At 39.6% G+C, this 19,617-nt stretch overlaps 1 protein-coding gene across 17 annotated transcripts in view; it reads left to right on the plus strand.

Moving 5' to 3' along the window:
• LOC307038723 (uncharacterized protein) overlaps positions 1–12,338 on the plus strand; it is a 22,590-nt gene extending 10,252 nt beyond the window's left edge. The window contains exons 2-8 of one of the 17 annotated variants that reach the window (XM_079680350.1): positions 73–105; positions 465–571; positions 1,536–1,710; positions 2,161–2,316; positions 2,536–2,656; positions 6,222–6,391; positions 6,803–7,298. In XM_079680350.1, coding sequence (XP_079536476.1) covers positions 555–571; positions 1,536–1,710; positions 2,161–2,316; positions 2,536–2,656; positions 6,222–6,274 — 522 coding nt within the window. In that variant the 5' untranslated portion in view covers positions 73–105; positions 465–554 and the 3' untranslated portion in view covers positions 6,275–6,391; positions 6,803–7,298. The other 16 variants (XM_079680364.1, XM_079680354.1, XM_079680352.1 and 13 more) reach the window with 16 other exon arrangements.
• Positions 12,339–19,617: the final 7,279 nt, after the last annotated feature.

A 19,617-nucleotide genomic window follows, 5' to 3' on the forward strand; every position in this document is an offset into this window, starting at 1 on the left:
TAATACAGTATATAAATGTATTTCTTTTTCTTTTCATGATTTCTCATGCCTGACCGGTGGTGGTTTCTTCAGGCTTTGACACATCGTATTGGACTACTACCTAAGGTACGTGAAGCTACACTACTGTGAGTGATATAGAGAGTACTTTAATGTTGCTGTGTGTTCTGAAAGTAATTTCAACGTAAACCCAAAGTGCAGGAGGTGATTATAGGACAAAATCCACTGTTTTGTTTTCTGTGGAGTTATTCAATTTAGAGTTCAGCCAAAGCTAATATACAAATGATTTTTTACCTACAAAGATACTCCCAGTAAAGTGTGGGATGATCTTGATCTATGGGGACTCCCAGAGTTTTGTGAAATCTTCCAAATGGTGATACTGCAGGACAAGTTGATCTTCATTGTGAAAAAGCTCAGTGTATGGTACATTGAACATTATAGAGCTTATGATCTCAAAACGTCACCAGGCAAGGAAGTGGAACTTCTTGAGCCACAAGATGATTACCCACTGGCAGACTTCAAAATCCGAGGGATGCGTCTTGTCACATTGAAAAGATATGTCCATGTTTAAAGGGTGAGGAAGCGAAAAGTGATATTTCATTAGGTGGAAAAAGAAATAATTCATAACTATTGTGTTCTCAAAACAGATTTATTTCATACCAGTGTTTTTTTTAGTTTTCAAAGGTTTTATTTATCATTTCACCAACAAATAATTACACTAGGTAAATATCAGAAAAATAATTTGTGAGAACACTCAAACAGTGTGTGTTTTTTTTTTTGAGTGGTCAGAGTTTTAATGCTTCACCTGCAGAACAACAATATATTTGTTTTTTTATGACTTCCTCTACATATTTGTTATTGGTGCAAGACTAACTATCAACCCTTTGGAGATTGCAAATGATAACATTCAACTTTTTTGCACATACAAGTTGTCAACTGCAGATTTCATTTATTTAAAAGGAACCTAACATTGAGGGTAAGGGTGGGCATTATGTCATTTTTTAAATATGTGCTGATGGAGTCCAGTCAGCAAATGCCGTCAGTGGAAAAGGGATTAACACGAAGTTGTAGTCCTTTTACTGAAAACTGATAACACATCTATAAGATGATACATTAACAATGTGAATAATAAGGAATTATGTTTAATGTGCCTTTCTTAAAACGTATTGTGCCACAAAATGTTGACTGTCAGCTCCCGAAGCAAGTCTGATATTCTGAATAGACTTGCAGAAACAATTTCTGGATACAAGTCCTATCCAGATGATTCACATTTCTGCACAGTAGCAGAGGCTCTTATCAAAAAGCATCCTTGTTTGAAAGAACCTGGCTCATTCAATGGCTGCAATGGATGAAAACAGCGCCTGAAATATAAGATGGGGAAACTACAGGACTCAGCTCAAATTGCAGGGGTGCCCAGAGCTGGTGGTAAATTCCCTGAAATCTAAAGCTGATGCTTTCCCTGCTAAAAAAGTCAAGAGGCCAAAGCGAGCTGAGTCTAACTTTTATCCATCCTTCCCCACTGGTGCCAATCTGGAAAGCCTGGAAAAAGAAAGAATAGAACTTCTGACAGACATCAGGATAAGGAACAATAATAGGGTCATCGCAGACCAAATGGCTCACACGTTCGCCTACAGACGACAGGAGGTGGTAAACCAAGAGCCAGGAATCAAGGACTTCAAAGACAGGTGGCCGGCACTGTTCCAACAAAAAGAGGTAAAAATCTGGTCTGTATCCATTTTTTAGTAAGCTTTTATCCATTCATCATAATATGGTGTGGTAAAGATTATGTTTAACAGTGTTTACTGACAGAATTTACATTTTTAGTTTGTTATACTTTTTGCCAGTGTGTAGGCATGCTTAGTTTAGTTTTTTTTCCTCGAGTGTGTAAAACCAAAGAAAATACAAATGAAACAAAAGGTGATACAGTACTATACAAATGAATGCAATAACAAAACATTTAATTAATAATTGAATAATCTGTAGTGTCATTGTCTGGTATCAATAAACAACAAAGCTTTAGCTAATTACACGTCCGAAAAGGGGTCGGAAGAAGTTTACACTTGCTTCAAAGGTTCTTTTTTCAAATGTTAATTGCATACAGACTGAGTTCAATTGAATTTTTATAAATGTACTCACTGTCATTTTTGTATTATTCTTTCATAGATCAATGCAGAGTTCCAGAGGATAATGACCATTCCTCTTGAGAAGAAGTTCATGGCCCAGTTGGACATTCACTCAAGTCAGCTAATCACAGTCATCCGTGCCAAAGGAGGATCAAAACGTCAAAAGACTGCTGACATTGTGGACATTTTTGACCAGGTAAATCTGCATTGTCAAATGAGTCCTTGCCAGCTAAAAGGGATACATTTTGTGTATCCTTTTATAGATGCATTGGGAGGGCAACCGTTGTTTTATGAAACTGTAACTAGGACTGTCCATTTGTTTCTAAATAAAGTGAAGGATTTTAGCTGTAAGAGTAAGGAAATCTGTCAATAGACATTTTGAAAAATGAAATTAACCAAAATAATGTTGTCCTAGACTGAAGACATTCATCTTCGGAGGGAGTGTGTCCTGAGAGCCCTCATTATCTTCCTGGGAGAAGATCCAGATGAGCTGATCAAGGAATATGCAATTTGCATGTCAGCACAGCTTGTCAAAGGCACATGTGCTAATACATATTACTGTAGATTGATATTAATGCTGTAAAAGGGAAATTTCTCTACTAAAATAACACCTGTCGGGTTTGATTATATTCATAATCTTGGACATTTAACATCATGTAAGTTTAAAGCACCTTTATGGTTTTCCAACTCCTCATAGCACTTTAACACCACGTTCACATTCACCCATTCATACAGTACACTGATGGACCATGCCACCTGCTCATCAGGAATAACTAAAGCATAGCATCGGAATTTGGGTTTTTAGTAATTTTCCCAAGTATACCGCGAAACACAACATGTATATGTAAAAAGTAGTCCTAGCATGTTTTTTTTTTTTAAATACTCTGTTGAATTTTACACATTTTAACACAAAACACAGAACAATGCACGACAACCCCCCACCCCCCCCTCCCCCACAGACAGCCACACAGCACGTCCACAATTTGACAACAATTGAATGATATTAATATTAATCCTTCTCAACATAATAATACAGATGGATCAGATGAGATAAATGAATTAAATATTAGGTTCTGATCATGTGAGTCGTCAGAATAATCAGTGAGTAATCACCAGTGCTTGAATTGGAATAAAAAAGGTGCCAGTACTCTAAATCAGCAACTGTTTCAAGTCAATTTATTTATACAGCCCAAAAACAAGTATTTGGCTCAAAGTATATACTATAATGCTGGTGGGTTTGTCTCTTTACTGTACATTTTAGAAACGGCTCACTGTACTTAAACAAAATGACTCCGGGTGCATCTGAGATTAGAGGGTTGCAGTGGTAAAGTGCTATTTTTATAAGTGGGGGTGGACCTCAAATCCTAAAGGGGGGTCCGTGGGCATGCTCCCCCGGTAAGATTTTTAAATGTTGGACTTAAATGCATCAATCTGGTGCATTTTGAGGGGGAAATAAAGAGACTACACCCATATGAAACAGAACTGTATATTTTTAAATAATCATAAACTCATAAGTACATGGCCATAACCAATAACATACCATATCCAATCTGAAAAAACATTGAAACTTGTTTATTTGTTTTTGGTTCATTTATAGTTGTGAGTGTGTCTGTGCTCCTGAATCAGCCTCTCCTGTCTCCCTCCTTTCCCCCTGCTCCTCTTTGAGGCAACAGCAAAGACTAGTTTTAGCTCTCAACAAGTTTATCTTACCTTTGTTCACCTAGTTAACATTTTATTTGTATTATTCATGCATATTTTACTAATCACTCCCCCCTCAAATGGAAATATGTGTTTACATAAATGGTGACCGAACCGTTTGAGACCCACTGAGATAACTTAGACTAAGTTAACTATCTAAACACTCTTCTCACAATTTACCTCACCTGAGCTGTAGTTATCAGCCTCTCAGTCTGACAGGAGAGGACTCTCCCCCCATCTTGTTGTTGAGACAGCTCCTTATATCCGTTAGCGCAGCTAGCTAGCAGTGCACAAGATGCTAACAATAATACACGTAACAGGTGCGCGCGCTTTCTCGCTCGCTCGCGCCAACCGCCAACACACACTCTCCCGAGCTTGAATGACACACACAGAGACCAATCGAGGGCATTAGTATGATCTGTATGAAAGTGGCCATGTCGGCATGCCACATCATGTGTAGACAGCCAGTCACCCTCTGTGAGGCAGAGTCAGACCCACATTTGCGCAGCGTTGCATTCATAATACATACTAGGGGTTTCACCAACTAATCGACTAGTCGACTACCTTTACCACTAGTCGACGCTGTAGGCCCTAGTCAACTAGTCGTGAAAAAAATGGAGGTAAACGAGGTGCTGCAAAATGCTACATAACACATCCGACATTCTTATGTATGGAAGTACTTCAACGAAGATGTAACCAACTCCACAGTGAAGTGTCAGTTGTGTACAGCTGTACTGAAGTACAATACAAATGCATCTGCTATGCGCAACCATCTGAAGATGAAACACCCGCTGCCGACAGCTAGCACTAGCAGTAATGCTAGCACCAGTGAGCAACGGACCGGCGTCAGCACTGAACAGAGGCAAACGAACAGCAAGAAAACACGGGTCAACAGTGATGCGGATGATGAGCTACGGGATTACTGCCAGCGGACGCCGCATATCCCCACAATGGATAATCCACTGGAGTGGTGGGCAGAAAACGTGCACCGCTTCCCCCGCTTTCGAGGAGCTACCTGGCTATTCCAGCCACAAGCACCCCGAGTGAGAGGGTTTTTTCCCTGGCAGGCAACACTGTCACCCGAAAGCGGTCAAGCCTCCTTCCCTCACATGTCGATGCGTTGGTGTTCAAACCAAAAATATGGAAAGGTGGACGCTATCGTGGAGGACAGCGAATAAAGTGTTGCGCAATGAGCTGTTGCGCACTGGATTTACGTGGCATGTATGTAAACAAGAGTTTTTTGCTGTCGATTTTAGTGAGTCCAGTTACTGTTTGTTATTTACTCAGCCATGTAACACAAATTAAAATGCAGTGTTTAATGTTACTGTATGAGTTCCAATAGAAAATACAGTTGTAAACCTCTCTTTGTGTGTCTTTATTAGGACGTAACGACTACTCGACTGGTAAATATTGGTAGCTGTGAAACCCCTAATACATAAGTATAAAAAAAAATCCCCAGGCCACTTAACAGGCCAGGCCATCGGGAAACCTCCCGGTCCTCCCGATGGCCAGTCCGGGCCGTCATGACGTGCCGACGGCGGCTGAGTACCGGCATTTTACTGAGTACCGGCACCTTGCCGGTACTCAGTAAGAAGTGCTAATACCATCCATCCATCCATCCATCCATCTTCTCCCGCTTATCCGTGGTCGGGTCGCGGAGGTAGCAGTTCCAGCAGAGAGCCCCAAACTTTCTTTTCCCTGGCCACATCAACCAGCTCTGACTGGGGGATCCCAAGGCGCTCCCAGGCCAGAGAAGAGATATAATCCCTCCATCTGGTTCTAGGTCTACCCCTTGGTCTCTTCCCAGCTGGACGTGCCTGGAACACCTCCCTAGGGAGGCGCCCAGGTGGCATCCTAACTAGGTGCCCGAACCACCTCAACTGGCTCCTTTCGACGCGAAGGAGGAGCGGTTCAACTCCGAGTCCCTCCCCGATGACCGAACTTCTCACCTTATCCCTAAGGGAGACACCAGCCACCCTGCGGAGAAAACCCATCTCGGCCGCTTGTACCCGCGATCTCGTTCTTTCGGTCATGACCCATCCTTCATGACCATAGGTGTGGGTAGGAACGAAAATGGCCCGGTAGACAGAGAGCTTTGCCTTCTGGCTCAGCTCCCTTTTCGTCACAACGGTGCGGTAAAGAGACTGCAGTACCGCTCCCGCTGCTCCGATTCTCCGACCCATCTCACGCTCCGTTGTTCCCTCACTGAAGTGCCAGTACCACATGGGTAAAAATCTGAAGTGCCGGTACTGCGTACCGGTAAGTACCGGCCCAATTCAAGCACTGGTAATCACTCCGAGTAGGACTCCGGCCATTGATATTATTGTCCCATATTAATTGCATATTAGTGCAAATTGATGCAAGTGATGTTTGTTGTCATTTACTCCTACTCTACGACTCCAGAACAGATGATCTTCAGAAGGAGATTGAGGAGCTCACAATGGGTCTGTTTGTGATACGGAAGGAGGAGGAAGGACTGCAGGAGCCACCAGCAGATATCGGCATCATCATCGAGGGCGTGGAGGTGCTGAATAAACTGCCTTCAGTTGCCTCAGCCTGTGCCCTCCTTCTGGGTTTGCTATATGCACTCAACATAGCATATCCAAAAACCCCTTCATTTCACTTTTGAAGTACTTTAGAAAATAATCATGCAGCTTGACCAACACAAGATGTCCGCCAAAGTGCAAAGTCTGTATGGCAGACTTCAAAGCTCAGAGTAACGACAAACAAAACAATGTTTTCCTCCTCTGGGCCAAAACATGGCCTAGTGCTTTATTAGCACAATGGCGTCTTGACTTCGGACATTGCACATGTAAAAGAAAATGTTGTGGGTGCGGTAGGTTTTTGTTTCACCATCTTAGTTTAGATTCCAAGAAACGGTTGAGTTGTTCATTGTTATTTGTGCTTGAGAAACATTCCACTTGAACTTTATATTTTAATGAACTTAGTTAATTATTGTCCTATATTTCTTTCCGATTTCACAGCTGCCTGGGCCTAGCAGCAAGAACCTCCATCTGTGCATACAACCAGGTCAAGATCTACCGTGGCTCAAGAGCCTTCACCATAGCCATCACCACCAAGGACCAGCATCACTACAGCGGCCTCCACCTCCATCTGTGCCTGCCACAAGATTAAGATACACCTCGGTACAAAGGCCTCCACCACAGCCATCACGATCAACCCAGCCAGCAAAGAAGTCTCTCCTAGCATACGTACCTCCCACACAGCCGCCAGCATCAACCTGGGACAATCACACCTACCTCCCTCCGACAAAGCCACCAGCAGCCCATGCACCATCACCCCCAACTACACAGCAGCCAGACCCACTGTCATGGAAGACAGACCATTACACTGCTCCCCCTGTCTTTACATTTATAATGAATAGTTGGTTGAGAAAGTTCTGATATTGTAAATATTGAGATTTTACAGTTTCTTATGTTAACATAAATAGTTGGTTGAATAAAAATGTTTAATGCTCAATTTGTATTTGTACACATCACATGAACCTTGGTATGGAATATGAATCAGTCCTGATGTAACTTTTCTGTGGTGAAAGTAGAGGGATGGAAATATTTTACTCTAAATTATAATTTACACATTTTCATTTTAGACATGAACAACACATTTATATAGGCCTATAGTGTAATTCATATATTTCACTACTTTGGTGAACCAAATCTGAAACACCCAAAAAAATGGACGACATGAGTACATCTGTGTTTGACAACAGTTTTGAAGTTTTCCAAAAATCGGATTTCTAAGCTTAGTATCTCATAAGGTGAGTGACTTTGCATTTCTAGCAAGACCAGAGACTGTACTGAACATTTTGACATGTAACACCATGTTATAAGAAGTACATTTAAAAGTTGATTTAAGGAGACATCAACAAATTTAGAAAATACCCTTCACTTCACACTCCAGAGGGTTAAGGAAAAGGGTAAGGCAATTGTATGTTTTATATATATATATATTTTATATTGTTTGATTTATTGATTATATTCAAAGGAAAATTAATACTTGGTCCCCTTGGAACTTTTCATCGACTCTCATAGTACATCTGTGTTTTCACAAGAGTTTTTAAGTTTTCCAAAAATCTGATTTCTAAGCTGAGTATCTCATAAGGTGAGGAGTGACTTTGCATTTCTAGCAAGACCAGAGACTGAACATTTTGATATGCAACACCATGTTATAAGAAGTACACTTAGGTGATTTAAGGAGACATAAATACCCTTCACTTCAGTAAGATAAGGTAAGGTAAGTGTTGGAGATTTGGAGGATGTTTAAAACCAACCTCGTCTCCGCGTGTCGTTTGGTAAGCTGGGTAAATTCGTAAAAAGGAAGGGATTAAGAAACACCAGAATGCAAGTTAAACAATAATCTTGTTTTAATGACACAAAGTAATAATACAAATACAAAGGAAGTACTTCCTGCTCTTTCTCCTGTCTCACTCTCTGGTCAGTCTGAAGAAAAAGAGCGAACCAAAGGAAAACACAGGCTTTCATACTAAAAACACAGGAGGAGGTGTGTGGATGTTTTCCCCCAGAGGTCATCTCATTGGGAGAGACCAACACATGGCCTGTCGTGCCCAATCAGCGCGACACAGCAGAAGAAACCCGGAAACAAAAAGTCTCTTTCAGTTTGACGAAAACCAGATACTTTTTGGTGTCTGGAACGAACCTCCTCTAAACAACAAGTTTCCTTATCTTATTTCACATCTTGCAGCCAGCACACACACATCCCCTTTATGACTTTTTGTCCCTGTGTCCATCTTCCCCCCCCTCAGGTTACCACACACAAGTTAAAAGTATGTTTTAAGATATAGTTGTTATAGTTGGCTAAATATACGTAATACATGTAAATTACTTTCATATCAATAATAACGAGGAACACATTACCTATGCTCTTAAGCAGTGTTACGTCCCCACTAAGGTCTAGGGGACCTGGAGACAATAACATACAACCAATAAAAATTAGGGAGTCAGTGTAACAGTTGACAAAAGGTTTATTTTGTATAAACCCAGAATCGAACAGACATATACTTGAAACACTCGGTTGGTGAGGAGGAGGAGGAGTCAAAGGATTGTGCCAAACAAAAGAAACAAGCATAACAAAACCAGGCCTATCTCTACATCTATCCTTTGAAACCAAAACTCAAACAAAAAAACCCCTCACTAACTAAACTACAAAGAATTTGACAAAACAATATACAGGGGTGGCAACAATCCGCTAACCTAGTGTGTCTGAACAATAGTTAGCTACGTGGTGAGAAATGTACAGGGTACCCCAGACTTACCTAACTCCTCCACCTCTCAACACACACACTTTCACAAAGGTCAGACAATTCAAAGATCATGAGTTGCTTAAACACTGCAGGCTCCTTCATCAGCAACAGGCCCAGAGTGAGAGAGAGAGAAGACTTCCTGGGTGCCTCCTTTATGGTCGGCCCTGGCTGCTGATAGGCCAGCTGAGGGTGAGGAGATCCAATCAGCCATCAGATTCAGGTGCAAAGGCAGATTCCGATCAGCTGCTGATTAGCTGTGCAGAAGACAGGGAGAAGAGAGAAACACAGGAGGGAAAGAAAACCACACAAGTACAGCCTGCCTGGCACGTAACAAGCAGTATTAGAGATGCTTTTCAAATAGTCAAACTTCACACAGGCCCAATATAGAGAACACACTCATTTGTCCTGCAGCCTTTCCAGCCATTTGAGCTATTGTTAACATCTTTACTTCAAATAAAAGGTTTCACATTGCATATTTCCAGCTTACTTTACACATACTGTTATTATTAATACAAAGTAATTAACCACACACATCTATTTAAAACAAGTAGATTTCCCTGATAATTGACATGCTGAAAATCTTAAGAAGAATGTCCCCTCCCCCAGCTCTCTCGTCCCTGTCATAAAAACTGCTTCCATTTCATAGAGTAATAAAACATGTTTAAGCTAATTTCTCCACAATGTTTGTAGCCATTTAGTACCCACACATGAAAGAATAAAAACAGAAGTATATGGTTGAACAGTAATCACGCAGCACATATATTTACTGCAATGAAAACACACACATTTGCCCTAAGCATGTGTAACGCACCCTCTTCTTTTATGAGGGAAACATTCCAGAGTTTTGGAGCTATCCCCAAATAAGGATGTCCCCTGCTCACATCCCACTCTAAACACAAAGACTTCACCTCAATATATTGGGGAGGAAAAATATACTTTGTCCCTTCAAATTTAACACACATGAATATCTATAAGGTGACATTAAAATGAATATACCAGATTGAACTTTCCTGCCATAACACGTTACTTTAATCCTTCAAATAATTCAAATAATACTTCATAAGGCGATTTTATTTTAAAAGACAATGAAGGCAGGATATATTGATTGATATATTTATTATATTGAAACGCAAATTAATACATAGTCCCATGCATCTGGAATAACGTACAATTTACAGCTTCACAATGTCAGGAACTTTTCATCTACAGATTGCTTTGGTCTGGCTTTACTCTTCACTGATTGGTTACAGAAACTTTGAACTCATTGGCTATGGAAATCAGAAGGAGGGGCTCATTATCATATGAAAAACTGCGCGAAAATACGCCCGTATGTTCGCCCGTTTTGTCGCACCAACTTACGGGCCTCCCCGTATGTTCGTCCGTAGTTTCGCACCAACTTACGGGCCACCCCGAAACTACGGATGAACATACGGGCGTATTATGGCACCTTTGGCTTTCGATACTATGTGATGTTTACCTACCGGTAGAGAATCTTGGACGGGAGCGAGCGGAGCTTCTTTTATTGCTTTTTTTTTCTCCGTAACCGGTGGTGCAGCGACCGACGTTTTTTAAAAGTGAATTTAGTCTTTAAGCAAGCTTTAACAGTATGATATGATATACAAATAAAACAAGAGCAAAACAAATATTGCCCTTGAATGTAACCGGACACCTGTTTTTATTTTACCATTAATTTAAATACTAAACCTCACCTGTAAACAATGAAAGTCCGGGGGGGACAGTTAACTCCACCTTATATTATGAAATACTAGGCAGGCCTGTTCCCACTATAATTGAGAGGAAATATTAATATTAAATAGTTAGTATGAAGGTCGAGTTGTTCATACAAAATATAGGCTATTTATACATTTCGATTGATTGATTACGTTTAAATGCATAATCTGCTTTTTTACTTGTTTTTATTCATCTTTAACTTGTATTGTATGTAGTCATCAGTTTTTCTTTGAATCAATATGTAATCTTTTACAGCTTGTTTATTAAATATTTATTATAAATTACATATTTCTCAGCTTTTTAAAATATGACTATTTTCTTATTCTCTAGATGGAACCACGCTTTCGAAAACGGGACGGTATTCTCAACTTGACAGACACTTTGGAAGCAACAAAGGTCAAGAAGTTCTACGCACAAACTGGCTCCAGTGTGAAGGGAGGGCACCGCCAAAAAGAAGACCAGCTTTCCACCCCAAGGTGATGACTCAGACCACCATCCACTTCCCAGAAGTGAATGTTGCAACCGTCACACAATGGTGAGTAAATAAGCATACTACATGTACTGCAAGACATGTATACTTACTCTGTAATACTTACCCAATAAAATGATTTACTGTTCAAAATAATCCCAACTCTTTTTCATTACAAATATTCAATTTTGTTCATTAATATTGATTTTTTCATGTTTCCGCAGGTTCAGCAGGCGTTGCAGGTCTCAGGAAGAGCAGGTCCTGAAGCAGGGTATCCCCGCTCCTGACACTCCCATGGCAGGACCTGAGAAGCTTCTTGTGGCAATGCAGAAAGGGACATCTCTGTTTCCTGGCAGTTTGGCTGAGCCTCACACCTTTGTTCTACCACCAAACACTGCTGGTGAGGCAAAGCTCCAGAAGAGACCCCAACCAGTGGCCATCTCCCAGGTCCCTCCACCACCTCCATACTATGCTCTTCCCTTCCTTGCACCGACTCCACCCTTCTCAACACCATACATGGTACCATCTGTGCAGCTTCCTCAAGTGCCTGGACCCTCACAGGTTGTGCCTGGAAGCTCTCAGATGATGCTTCTCAACATGCCATTGGCATCAGCTACTCAGGCGCTAACATCTGTTCAGAGTAACGTTCCGTACACCACACAGCAGTACAGGGAAAGACAAGAGGAGAGGGAGCAATCTGGATCAGGCAAAATAAAATATGTCAAAAAGACAGACGCCATCATTTGCAAAAACTGCAACAAAGACAGGAAGCCACCAGCCCACTTACAGTACTTTGGCAATTGGTACTGTAAAGAATCAGAAACCCAGTCCTATGAGGACTGGAGGGCTGTGCTGGAGCAAAGAGGGTATGGTTAAAAAAAGAGAGGGGATGCACCTTAAATCACCAAATGTTGTGAGCCGGTGCAACTTCTTCACTTTGTTATATTTTGCACTTTTTTTATTGTATAGTTTTACCTTACACTTTACTATACATATTGTAAGAATTGTTATTATTGTTATATTATTAATGTTGTTTTAAATATATAAATACATATAAAACAAGTATGGATGTTTCTGTTTTGAATATTTCATCATCATATTTCACTTTCATTATTGTTATATTTACTTAATACTTTGTTCTTAAGTTTTAATACATTTATTAAAAGTTGTAATTATAATAATAAATGCACAACATAACAATAATCCTCATACATATTTGTCATATTACTTATATTCTAAGTACTATTCTATATTAAGTACATCTATAGAAGTACTGTACAATGATGTACTTCCTTGCATGCTCCTTAATACTTCACTACATTTCACTACAAGATTTGACTCTGAACCTCATTGATTTGATAACCTGAGTTACTTTGAAGATTGAGATTCTGTTACAAAGTACAATAATATAAACAGACAATGAATCATGAATGATTATGGTGAATTACTTAAATGATCCATTGATTTTATACACAACCTACCCAAAAGTGTGGTAAAATAATAAATAGCTCCACCTTTACATTTATGCATGTTCTGACATACAAGGGATTGAGCGGGATTCGAAACCGGCTCGCAGGGTGTATTTCGGCTACTTCACGGTTATCAAACATAGACTAACACGCTATGTCCTAGAGGCAGAGGACGGTGAATGGGTGGAGGGGCTACGTCACAGTGCTCAGTGTGGATAGGATAAGGTGTAGGTGTTTTGTTTAACAAGGATAATTAAACAGCTCTCCAGTGGGTCATCAGCCGTCACAAACCACACATGGCCAGATAGCTTATCCAACAGTTAGAACCTACATAAGAGACACAACCTTTATAGTCAGAAAAAAGTGTGATTATTTTCGGATATTTTACACAAATGATATTATGAATACTGTGGGCCTACATACCTTAGTGTGATTATAAGTGCATGTGAGTGAATATTGGCATGCTTAAATTCTTTTTTATACGTCCATTTCATTGTGAAAGTTATCACCAAAAATGTTAAGAATGTTTTTAGAGAGCGTTAGCCTACCTTTCAGAAGAACATTCTGGGAACCAAAATAAAACGTCCCGCTGAAAACATTCCTAGAACAACAAATGGTAACAAACATTTCTAGCTGGGAACTCACACATGCCACCGCAAACATGCAATATCTGCTTACAGTTTATCATGAATTACGTGCTTGTTTGTTTTTTTCAAAAGGAAAATATGGTGACATCAGATTTTTTTAAAACATCATTTTCAAACAAATTCAACAAGTTTTTTTTTTTTTAAAGCACTCTAGAAATAAATCTGACGTTGACCATGTTAATATTTGCCATAACAGGAACGTTTTATAAAAAAAAAGAATAACATCCTGAAAACATTTTCAGAATGTTGCTTGGAGAATGTTCTTCATTTGATATCATGTAATATTGAGGGAACATTTTATAAAGAACATCTTTCATGTGTTACCCTATGGTGTTACCCCAACAACGTCCAAAACACATCCTTAGAGTGTTGCAGGCAAAACATTCCACCTTTGTTAACATATCACATTAAAGGAACATTTTATAAAACACTTTCTGTCATCTCAGGCCTCAATAACATCCTGAAAGCATTTTCAGAATGTTGCTTGGAGAATGTTCTTCATTTGTTATCATGTAACATTGAGGGAACGTTTTATAAAGAACATCTTTCATGTGTTACCCAACAACGTCCAAAACACATCCTTAGAATGTTGCAGGCAAAACGTTCCACCTTTGTTAACATATCACATTAAAGGAACGTTTTATAAAAAAATATTGTCATCTCAGGCCTTAATAACATCCTCAAAACATCCTCTGAATGTTGCAGTTAAAACGTTAGTTAACCTTAAACCTTATAGGAACATTATTTGAAAAAATAAACATCCTAAAAAGGTTCTTTGAATATCAGATTAAAACGTTTCTTTAAAACCTTATTAGAACCTGTAGGTAACATTAGCCAAAGTTGTGAGAACGTTCCCCACTAGCTGGGTTAGTGCTTTAAAAACAAATAAAATGAGTTTAAAATCAATTCTGAACCGAATTGGAAGCCAGTGCAGTGAGGCCAGAATTTGGGTGATGTGGTCACGCTTTTTATGGCCAGTGAGAAGACGTGCAGCTGAATTCTGGACTAGCTGCAGGCGTCTAATTGACGCCTGGTCCATTCCCACATACAGAGCGTTGCAGTAATCCAGTCTCGAGGTAACAAAGGCATTAATAACCCTTTCTAGGTTGGTAACACTTTACGGTAAGGGTACATGAATCATCATGAATTTTTGCATGACTTAATGCATGAAAAATAATTCATTCATTCATGTAGTACTCATGAAATATCAGTAATAGAGAACCGCAGTGACGCGTCGTAAAACCCGGAAGTAAGTTAGCATTTTTAGCACTTCCGGTTCCTTCGTGAAAAAGCAATGCATTTTTTCCATAGGGTTTTGGAAAATAGCTCGAAATAAGGTCTGTGGTTGACACAAATTTAAGAGATAAATCACTTTTTGTTCTACGACATTAAATACATCAGCAGTGACCCCACTGCAGATTTTTGAAGAGTTTACGTGTCTGAAAAACGATGGTTGTTACCGAGTGGCTGAATAGGACTACAGAAATTGTCGAGGCCGTTGTACGTCATTATGCCGAACACGTAAACACTCCCGCTAAGTTTGTTTTCCCCTGTGTTCTGCTTGAAAGCAAGCACCTGCCAATTTTTAGTATCTGTATATCTATATCTGTATATATATATATTGTCGTTTTTAACACCGTAGTTTTACAAATTATAGAATAATTAATTACCAGTGTTTTCCAATTTTACTCGGCAGTTCGTTTCGTTAGCTAACGTTAGCTAAAGCTAGCGCTACTAGTTAGCTACGCAATGGTTTGTTGCTTTGCTCCGGGTTGCAGCCACAGGTCTTCGCATGAAACGTGCTTGTTCTATCGTTTCCCGGCCAATGTTTTCAAAAGGAGAGTCTGGATTCGTGCCATGAGGTAAACTGACGTTACATTTTTGTCCATTGAAGGATTATTTGAATTATTTGAAGTATTAAAGTAACGTGTTATGGCAGGAAAGTTCAATCTGGTATATTCATTTTAATGTCACCTTATATATTCGTGGTTGTTAAATTTGAAAGTGCATTTTTACTCTTTAAATAATAGAGAGGCTTTTCATATATTCCTGAAACAATGTCCCACTACTTAGTAATAATAAATTAAAGCAATAGTCTTTTCTTCCACTTTTCATGTGTAGTCAGAAGGGTGGTTTTATGACCTTTGACATCTGCTTTGCAGTTCCCAGCAAGGAAGGGGCCCTGAGTCTCTAGCTTCCTCTGCTAATTGCTAAAACCCGTATTGATTAGCCCAAAGGGAGATGTGCCTCAGATACAAGACAGTTGAAGCCTTGTAGAATTAATGATTTATCTCCTATAGACCCCAAAAGAGGCCTTGAGACTTGGGTCACCCAGCAGTAAATGAGATAAAGGTCCTTTTGAGCTTATCAATAAAATGTATTCATTCCTAGTAAGCTGACTTTGGGGTGAAGGGAAGTTCAGGGAAGCCATTAAGCGATAAGAACAATTAACTTCTGTTAAAGATACATGATAGGATGTGTGTGTTGAAAATGTTTAGGGGGAATGAGTATGTGTCCTGTCAAAGAGTCCTCTGTCATGACTCCAAATCATTGATTGGGGGATCTGCCTGAGGGCAGAGGGACAGAAACACACACACACACACATACACTGTGAAGCAAACGATGGAATCAACAAACTGACTTACTACCTGGGATCCCGCCCAGAAGGGAAACCGACCAATGGAACACTGCCAACTCACTGTCTAGCTCGCTCAGAAGTGAACTCTGTGTATAAATGTTGTGATCATTTTGAAGATCGGGGCTCTTGTTTCTGACTGGCCGTTCCTGAGATATGTCTCACACGGTGGTAGAACCTGAGCCCGGAGTACTCTGCAGAGTGCTTCGTGATTCGGTGATGTATTTGTATGTTTTACCATTAAAGCAGATTATTGTTTAACCCTTATCCTGGCTGCTTTGAATTTTTCCTTCTTTTGAGAACCCGCTCATATAGGAACGGCGCGGAGCAGAGATTCTGCCCCAACGAATGGTGTTTCCCCGACGTGATGACGTCATGACGTGGTGACGTCATGAGTAGGGTTTTTGAGAGGAAAATCAGCAGCAGCCAGCGGACGAATGGTCCGGAGAAGAGGCCTAGAATAATCTCTGACAACTAAAACGGGGATCCTACAATTGAAAGGTGAGCAGACAAGCCTGTTTTTATCGAAGGTCTGTAATTGGCTAAACTAAATTTTAGTGTTGTCAGAGACATATTCCGGTGTCATAGTTGTTGCGGTTGAATATACAAATACATATTTTAGATAGGTAGGAAAGTTATATAACATAAAAGTGAATCAACGAGGTATGTAAGACGAAGGTGAAAGGCCCCGTACTTTTTTCAGAAAGGAGACGGCTGAAGACTCGTTGGGGGACGTCCAGTGACCGTTTTCAGACGGCATCCAGGGGACGAATCTGAATAACAATTCTTAGGTTCATAGGAATCGAAGTTGAGGTTTAAGTAAAATCCAAAGGAGAGTAACGCAACCTTCAAAAACCTTCCGTTATAAGTCTGTTGGGTTTAAACTCCCATTCTGTTGAAAGAAATATTGCATCTTAAAAGCTGGACAGACAGTAAGGAGGATATATTTCTTGTGAATAAATAGAATATATTATTGAACATGAAACAGCCTAAGTCAGATGAATAGATACGAAGTCATAATGAAGGGAGCATTTTAACGAGAGGAGCGTGAGTTGAGAGCTTACGAGAACAGTGGGTTCAAGCAGAAAAATTGAATAAAAGGATAGCAGAAGTGTTAATTGTTGAAAGAAACCCCCTTTTCCTAAAGAGGCTGAGAGCTACAGCGGGGGAGAGAGAAGGGGGTGTCGGTATTTGTCTGTGAGAGTTCCCCCCACCTTTTTTCCTCTCGAGAGCAGCAGCAGCAGCCCGGAGGGTGTCTGCTTGCTTTTTTCTCTAATGCCTGAAGTTGGAAGGAAATACATTGAAAATTAACAGATCAATGTGTGATTTGATGTAGTAGATATATTGAAATAAATAAGAAACAATGATTTGCTGCTATTTAAACATAGTCTTTGAGAACTGATTGATAACGTTGCATTGCGTTGTGAATTTTATGGTATTTGTCATGAACTAAGGATTGTACTTAATTATACTTCAAGGAAAATTATAGTACATACAGTAACCTTAGGGGAAAGTAAAAAGAGATTTACTGAGTATATGAAGTACATTAAAGTTAAGGTTTTATTCAAATTAAATATGATAGGTGGATTTTTCCATCTAGAATACGACATGGAAAGAGGAGAATTTGTTAGACATGAAATAACGAACTCATTGGAAGAAATATATATTGTGAGGTTATTTAGGAGTTGTTATCATATACAGTTACTCTCAGTTGATGGTTGTTTAAAGTAGATAGGAAACGGAAAACGTGAACGATTCACCACAATGGTGTTTTTAAGTTTATGAAGAAGGAGTAGAAAGTAAAAAGAAGGTTTTTGTAAGTTTGTCAGAGGGAATCTGTTAATGTTCAAGCATGACAGAGGTGCTGCACGAGTCTAAAAGCCATCTCACACAGTTGGAGAACAAAAGAGGTTTTGATGAGAGAAGCTTGGGCCGGCAGCTGCAGGGCGCAGAGAGGAAGAGAGAGAGAAAAGTCAGATGGTTTGAAGAAGTATAGAGAGAGTAAAGGTTATATAGAGTTACTACTATTCTGGAAAATGTCATATTGTTTTATGAGTAACATAAGATAAGAATATATTTACTAGATATAAGAACAACAGGCTTATCTAGGTTAACAGAACATTGCTATTAACCAGTTTCAGCTGCAACTATCCTATCTTTGTTCTAAAGAGAACATACGTTGCATTTACAATTAATGTTAAGAAAGTTCACAATTGATACCATTAAATACCGTTTGAGATTAATAGGACGAGTTTGTCATAAACATTCGTGCTTAGATTGAATAAAAGTGTTGAGAGATGTTCTCAAAAATGGGAGTTTTCACAATGTTTTTAGTTTTTATTGAAACAATTAAGTAATAAGGACAGAAAAATGTTCCGTGATGGTTTATTTAGGTTTCAGTTTTAGTAATAATGAAGATTACATTTTGTAATAATTCCTTTAAGTGTTCCAAAAATATATTCATTAACTGTAGTCAGATTACTTGTTTTAAATATATAGCGCTGGATACAGTTAGTTTTGTATTCTGTTACAAATCTAACCATGCTTGTAACACACAACATGGATAAACAATTTGAAAATAATAGAATAAGCAAGAAGATTAAAGATGAATCTATAGTGGTTCAGAAAAGTTTTTTGTTTTGCCTATTAACTTAAAACTAAAGTAATGAAGAATAGGAAGACTGTTACCATTAATGGGTTTAACATTCACATGTTTCAGCATTCCTGACAATATAGACACTCAGCTGTTTTATTTTGTAACCCGCTGGGGGAGAGATTTACATTGAGTTTTTCTCAGTAGCTGATTTGCTGTGATTACAGCAGCATTGGATAGCCACCTTTGGGTTGTACTCTGAATCAGTGTGTTGGTGAAATGTTGCTCATTGCAAACAGAAGAACGGTGCAAAGAACACATCTCAGAGGAGGTTTTGACAGTTTTCTTGTGCCTCGTTGTCAAGGCAACAGTGGTGTGAAGAGGTACTGCAGTGTTGGGGATTTCTGCGGTACAGAGGACAACGTGTGTCTGCTGATTGTATCACATTGATCCAGAGGTCCCTTCCCCCTCAGGACATCCCAATGCCAGAGAGAGTTTCCTTGGAGCCCACTGACCAGGGCCGGTTCTAGCTTTTTGGGGGGCCTGCCACTGACTACAGCTGAAGAGGACAATGAATCATTGACTGTTCTCAATATGACATGATCAAGAGACAGGCTGGTCTCAGTCTGTTCAGACTCTGAAGAAATCATGCAATGATTTTACAGCATAACTGTGCAAGAGTTTATCAGAAGGTGGTGTAGAACGATATGCTTAAGCGTTTAGGGCGGGAGGCTGATTGTTTAATGATGGTCTGGAATGTTGAAAAGAATAAAGTTTAATATCCTTGTTTGGCAAACAAGACATCTGATTATTATGTCACACATTGTCACGATTCTCATGTTATGTCACGTTTATAGTTTTGTAGGTTTGGGTGTTTTTGCTGTTTTCCATGTCATGTTTTCCTTTGGGTTATTGTCTGGTCCTTTTCCCTGTGTTTTTCCTCTTGTCATTAGTTTCCCTGGTGTGTCTAATGG

The sequence above is a fragment of the Notothenia rossii genome (genome assembly GCF_949606895.1).
Source record: "Notothenia rossii genome assembly, chromosome: 5".
Lineage (NCBI taxonomy): Eukaryota > Metazoa > Chordata > Actinopteri > Perciformes > Nototheniidae > Notothenia > Notothenia rossii.